General features: G+C 31.5%; 1 protein-coding gene across 2 annotated transcripts; it reads right to left on the reverse strand.

The window, feature by feature from the left end:
* Nucleotides 1-437: 437 nt before the first annotated feature.
* Nucleotides 438-6,801, reverse strand: LOC132759171 (uncharacterized). 2 transcript variants are annotated; one of them, XM_060750894.1, is made up of 5 exons: nt 6,599-6,801; nt 5,596-5,744; nt 4,595-4,736; nt 1,743-1,959; nt 438-1,500 (listed from the first exon to the last, which is right to left on the reverse strand). In XM_060750894.1, exons 1-5 carry the CDS (start codon nt 6,651-6,653, stop codon nt 948-950), a joined length of 1,116 nt encoding a protein of 371 aa, XP_060606877.1. In that variant the 5' UTR covers nt 6,654-6,801; the 3' UTR covers nt 438-947. The 2 variants fall into 2 exon arrangements, with proteins under 2 accessions (XP_060606877.1, XP_060606876.1); XM_060750893.1 differs by having other exon boundaries at nt 5,596-5,753; nt 6,599-6,800.
* Nucleotides 6,802-7,383: the final 582 nt, after the last annotated feature.

Raw genomic sequence — 7,383 nt, forward strand, 5'->3', positions numbered from 1 at the left:
ATCAGAGTGAATATATGAAATGAAAAAAAAAATGTATAACCAAATACTTCTATAATTAAGAAATAAGGCCATTATTTAACTTACATTTTATTATTTAAAAAAACAACGTTGTTTATAATTGTAGTTATATCTCTAATGCTTTTTATTGTGTCCTAAAAGATCGTTCATGTCAAACTGTAAGCAATTACTGCAAGTTTTTTCCGCGTACTTGCTCACTAATGGGAGCATCAGATTTAAATACAGGAGTCGTTGATTTGATCATCAGGCGAGGTAAAATGTCGCCGTGAAAACTAATCTCGGAGTTAAATGGCCATTTGTCTGTCATCAACACTGATAGGCCAGTAGGTTGATATCCATGGAAGCATGTTAAATGGAGCGACCGATAGACTATTACCAAAGATGTGGGTATCTCTATGTTAAAAGCAAACTAGCATACATAAATTTATGTTATATTTTAACCGCATTGTAGGTGAAAATAAGTATACTTCGATTTGTAACGGTTTGAACACTGTTGGTCCCTTTTTGATAAACACGGACATTGACGAATGGCATGTTTGAGCTAATATAATACAACATATCTTTTTGATTTACAAGTATGCTTGCTTTACAGTTTTGAATACATTTTGGAATTCAAATAATCACAGTTATAATGCAAGATAATACAAAACACTTGGGGGTTGGATTCGATTAGATTGACTTGACTAATTTAACATTCATTTAATCATTTGAATATGTCCATAGCATGTTGTACAAAAATGAATATCTTAAAATAAAAATTCAATTGATCTTATTTAACAATTCTTGTACATATGTAAACAATGTCTCAATTTCGTCACAATTGTAAACCACATTATTATATCATTTTTCTCCAAAATGCCACCCTTTCACAGCTTTTTGTGTCCACTTTAATAAATCATTATCAAATTTGTTACGACATATCTTTCATATCAATTGTGTTCTCTCTCCACGCTTGTTAAATGGGAATATTCTTTGCTTCCAGTTCCAGGCTTATTGACATTGGTGGAAAATAATCTCACACCTGCATGGTTATATAAGTCAACATTTACATTGCTATGGGCATCCTCAGTCAGCGTGTTATATGTGCTTTCATTATTCTTCCCTAGTGTCGATAGAAGAACTTCATGTCTACGAAGATTTTCCGTACACGAATAACTGTTTTCGGAAGTCAATCCATCTTTGTTGATCACAATATGATTGTAATTCGAATGGCTTGGTGCGTTTAGAGGTGGTCTTGAATTAGCACGGTCATATAAGCCTTTTGACATCGTTTCAGAGACATCAAGGACAGGTTTTGGACTGGTTGGTGAATTTTGAAGATCTGTTATCTCGGTGTAATTGTAAGGGTTGTCAGCTGTTTCGGTTGAATAAATCGACGTTGATATTTCTGGAAGAGTTTGGAACATTGCGTTTTCTTGCCTTGTTGTTCTTTGGACAGGCTTTACTTCAGGGAATTGTTGTTTGTCATTATGACATCTTTGCCTTTAATCATACAAACATGCAAATTATATTGTAACAAAACAAATCTATAATACTAAAAGCTAAGCTACTCATACATATTTTAAGCCTTATTTAAGCCTTGTTAATTAAAAACTAAAACGTTTAACTTGTATATAAATGCAAACACTTATAATAAAACCATAAGGATGGATTAAAAACTTAAACCGTGAATAATGCATCCTTTTAGTAATATGATAATCATTGTTATCCACATTATAAATTACCATTTTATCCAGAAAATGACAGCCCCAGTTGCTATGACTACAAGGATTATGACAGATATGATAATTGGAGTTGTGTTTCCATCGTCATTTTCACCGTCTTTTTCATCGTCACCTTCATCGTTATATTCATCATCATTTTTATCGTCATTTTCATCGTCACCATCATCGTTATATTCATCATCATTTTTACCGTCACTTTCGTCGTCATTTCCATCGTCTAAAGTAGACGTCACAATTTTTTAAAAAGGTAAATTTAAAATTAAACAATACACAAAACACATGTTATGGATATTCGAAAATCGGATAAAAGCAATGACCTCTTGGCTATGCAACCTTACAGTTCAACATATTAAGGAATTTTAAACGTGTAACTATGTATTCAAGGCTTAGGACTTATAACTATAACTATTCCTCGAATTAATTTATTCATCGCATTTTAGCGAATAGTGCTCGAAATTAAATAACAGCTGTGTTTAGTTACTATTGTTTTTAGAAATCCTCAATTATCTGATCTTTTCGTATAATGTGTCATTCCATGTCATACCAAAACATGAACTTTGCATATAACAGTCATTAGAAAGTCGGTTCGTCTTTAAAACATAAATGTCCGTCTGTCCGTCCGTTTACCGTTTTTTCTGTATAAGAGGCTTTGTTATACTTCATGTCCGCAATTCCGCTTTTAATTGGATAAACGTGAAGTAGATATAAATTATATGTACACGACTGATGTTTTTATTTTTAGAACGAGTTAATTAAATTCAATATTGAATCTACTCTCATTAAATATACTAAATTGACTGCCATGTCTTTTGATACTATATTAGGGAGTAGTGTAGAGCGTGTAAGTATACTAGTTATAAAAGTTTCTGATACGATGAACGAGAGTACATATATTTCATCCATGTCAGCAATGCTATATTCTCCCATATAACGCGTCAGCGACAGTGTTAGTAAGAAAACCCAGCACGCTTAGACTGTTTACATAATAGGGCGGGAAAAGGCGCACGTAAATAAAGAAAGATATTCCACAGCAAATTGGTGAAACTTTCAAACCTTTAGCTATTCTTAAGTATTTGTCAATTGATTCGAGAAATATGCAATAAAGGACAAAACACAATGGTGAATTAAATGCACACACGTAGCTAACCGATGACCATGTTTTTTTTATTTTTTATATTTTTGTACTCGCTTCGGTTTCTTACAATAAATACGATATCAGACAACAATGTTTTTTACTCCAAGACTTAAAGAAATATACATTTGCATAATTGTCATAATGCGCCATATAAACTGACAAACATCTTTTTAAAAAAATTTTATCTGTTTGTCCGTCTCTCTGAAGAATGATATGATGTTTTTGGTTGTTAATTCAGAATAAAATCTTGTGGAAACATTGTCTATTTGATTTATATCCTATCGTCACAATCTTATTCAATGAAATCAAAAGTTCTTTGAGACTTGTTGAAGTGGTAAATCTCCTTTCATCTGAAGATAACCTAAAGTAAACTAATGTAGTGGAGTTTCTAGCATAAATAGGCGTTTTAGACTTTAAGAGACTGTTATGGACATTATCCGCGCTGTTCAATCAGGTACGTATATTTATATACGTACCTGGTTCAATTATACTTTTTGTCATTCAGACATATCAGTAGAAGGAGTTCGTGACAGTGTTGATTAAGAAATAAGTAAATATATGTACATTTTGTGTCTACTATGAATAAAAATATATGCGAAAAGAATAGATTGATAATTACTAAAATGTCGTACAATATCTCATTTATCTTTTAAATTAATAAATAAAGAAATAATAATTATGTATGTGATTTTCTTACTGTATTACTATATAACTATGAGTAAGAAATTTTGTTAAGTAATATATATTATAATCATATAAATTTTATACATAATACACATATACATTTTATTCAAATATATATACAGTAAACCTCGCTTAAGACATTCAAAATATATTCGTTATACCCGGAGTTCCTTGTAAGCACATTGCGAATTAGTTCCTTGTATCAGGAGTTTTTATTTCGTATTATATTAACATTTAACGAACTGATTGTTTACCATCGTTCTCCATGTTGAAAAGCAAGATTTGATTAAGAAAAATAACTCACTTGGGTCCGTCATTGTTGTATCCCTTATATTGATTCAAGAATTTTTTTTTTCGATTTTTCGTTCCTTTTTTATTGAATATCTTCGATTATATTATTAAAGGGTGACTTTAACTTATGACATATATGGATTTCTATTCATTTCAATCTAACGTAATTTGCACTTTTCAACGGCTTTTACTCAAGAAATAATGTGCTCTATTATGTTGACAACCGATTGTAAATGACATTGAGCAAAATATAAAACAAACGAACTAATGGAATAAAATGAATAACTATTTTCTCTTGTGACAAGAAGTCATGCTAAAAATATTTTAAATAGAAACTATTACGTACTACTAAACAAACTTATTTTCATAGCCGAGTTTTAATCCGTGCCGATGAAAACAAAACTAGAAAATGCGGTAGCCTTAATTTGGAATTCGTAATAAAATTGTAATAACTTAATTTGGACTAAAAATGAGTTCCATATAAGTGATAATTGCTTATTACCGAAAAATCGCTATAACCATGCCGCTTTAGGTGAAGTTTATTGCATTATACATTTAAGTATTAATTCGAATTTTTAAAACCCTGCCACAACAAGAAGGACATTGGAATATTGATGACGCACGAGTTTTAAACTCGAGTATGTACTTTCCTTTATCAAAAAGTACATAGTACACAAATGTGAAAATACAATATAGTTATAAAATACTTATAACTGTTAAGATTGAAGAAACAAAAACTTACGAATAGTTCTAAACAATGTTATTTCTCCTGCTCCCGCACATTCCTTTTTACCGCTGCCTGGGCAAGGATAATCGCACATTGATTCAACATTATGATATCGTGTTTTGTTGCCACAATAACAGTGCATGTGTTGCCTGTGATACTTTCATGAAAAGGTATAAACACATATTTTATTAACATCTGTTTAGTAAAGTCTTTTAGTTAAAGTTTATTAAAGTTTTAGTAAAGATTAAATACTGAACACAGTATCGGGCTTTTTATGGGAGCCCTTTCAAGATTTTCAATCGTGTGTTTTATGCTACGGTAACATTAATACATTATACAGAATGAACATTACACAATAGAATTTATTACAACTCTGCATGATAATATTTCAAGCGAAAACTGTTGGAGTCACTGGCCTCATTCAAATTTGATAGTTCATGTGTTGTAAATGGTCAAGGATAGATAATTATTTAATATCGTTAATTGTTTTATTTGATCACTTGTTATAGCGATCTTTTTACTAAATTGCCTGACAAATAGTAAGATTAAGCATAGATTTAAAGGCGGGCTAGTAAAGGAAAAATGATTTAAAATAGTACATGTTAATTTTCCAATAATATCCAAAGAATAACACTGCAACAGATAACGCGCCCTGTCTGATTTCTTATTATATAACAAACACTATTGACAAGTCAATTTAGAATATTTCTCTTTTTTTACATTTAAGGGATATCTGGTTGTCTGTAATCTGTTGTCATTATCTTTCTTGATAAAAACAAACCAAGGCACACATTGTGTCAATTAATTTAACGTAATTTAAACATATTTTTGTAAACGCTACTAGTATAATTCGCTAGTTATAGGGGGCGATGGCTGAGTGGTTAAAGTATCTGCCTGTCAACCCAAGGAACATCGGTTCGAGTCCTACTCGGGTCCAAGAAGCAGACCCAAAAGTGATTGATGTAAGTTGCAAGATCTAAAATGAATATGATTAAACTAACACCTTATAATATTACCTTTGCCCCGGCGTATCTATAATGGGCTCTTTCACAATAGTTGATACATTCTAATACATATGCATCTCTCTTCATTTTTTTGTGCGTTAAGGCATTAGTAATAGTTCTTCCAAATAGATCATAGTAGCATCCAATAAAACCGGATGGTTCTGAAAGAGCTAATAAAAATATTAATTAGAAATTAAGTAATAGAAAGAGCACCGAAACACGAGGCTATCTGATTTGTACGAGGGGGCGTAGTCTGTGCATCCGTGCCGTCTGATCAGGATCCATGCTGTTCGCTATCAGTTTCTCTCCTTGTTATAGGGTTTATAAGCGAACAGCATGGATCCTGATCAGACTACGCGGATGCGCAGACTGGTCTGGATCCATGCTGGTCGCAAACCCATTATGTTGGTTTTGCCGCGGCTCATATAGTGGTTCAGTTAAAATCGAGCATAACCACGAACATTAATACAAGGATGTTAACATTATTATACTTTCCTAAAAACCGTTGTACACTTTTTGCAAGTTTGATTTTCCTGAAATAATTTTGCTCATATGGAGGCATGCAAAAATACAAAATCGATCTGTGAAACATGTGGAAGAATTCAATTGATAATTGAATTAATTAAAATGATAATGATAATGATGATGATGATGCGGCCACATCTACCACCTCTACCGCTATAACAACAGCAACCACCTTTACTAACACCTTTGTCACTGACAATACCATTTAAACTAAATACTTGAACAACAATACCAACAACAACTACAACATCATCATCATCACCATCATCATCAACATCAGCAGCAACAGCAGAAGCAACAATATCAACAACAGCAACAACAACAACAACATCATTTTCATCACCATCATCAGCATCATCAGCAGCAGCAACAGCAACAACAATAACAATAATAACATCAGCAATACCAACAACCAACACCAATAGCAATTACACGAGCAACAAGAATAACACCGAACAACATTGAAAAATTAAGTATAATAATAACATACGATTCACCGCCTTGGTAAATAAGAAAATCAACCCTGGAATGAATAACCCCGTCATTTGAACATTTCTCAATTAAATTATGATACGAAACGGCACTGTTGTTTCTTCTTATGATTAAACTTCCGAATATTGTGTCAAATAATTAAACCGATATAATTAACTTCTTCAAGTTTAAACTTCCTTTCGATAGCTGAAAAACGCAGAATACATAAATGCTACTTGAAAATGTAATTATTTTTATCTCAAAATCTTTCCAAGGTACTTCAAATGAATCATCAAACATGTCCGAAAATATAAATGCTATAATTAAAACTGCAAACTTTAGCAGATGAGCAAAAAGAAAAAATACAATAAACTAAAAATGAATAAATGAATATACATGTACATATATATAAGAAAAAAATGTTGTTGTTGTTGTTGATGATGATGATGATGATGATGATGATGATATCAAATATTAAGGTAATAAAAATAGAAAGAAGAATAATTCTTTCCATATTTTGAGATAGTTTAGGTAGTGTTTGTGCCTTTTTTTACCTCTAACTATGTTTAATGTTTAAAACTATATAAGTTTTCAATACAGGATATCATGAATCTTATGTTTAATCATACATAGATACCATTATGTGAACTATTTAAATTTCTGTGTTAGAGGCCATTTGACAAATTGATTTAAGGTACGGCCATTCTTATGCATTACATCCTCTTTGAAGAATATCTAAACAGCCAATAGATTTAAAAAAGAAACTTCGTTAAAATTTAATTAAGACCTAATATTTTCAAAGTG

Source organism: Ruditapes philippinarum, unplaced genomic scaffold, assembly GCF_026571515.1.
Source record: "Ruditapes philippinarum isolate M1 unplaced genomic scaffold, ASM2657151v2 ctg14402_1_1_1_1, whole genome shotgun sequence".
NCBI classification, from domain to species: Eukaryota; Metazoa; Mollusca; class Bivalvia; order Venerida; family Veneridae; genus Ruditapes; species Ruditapes philippinarum.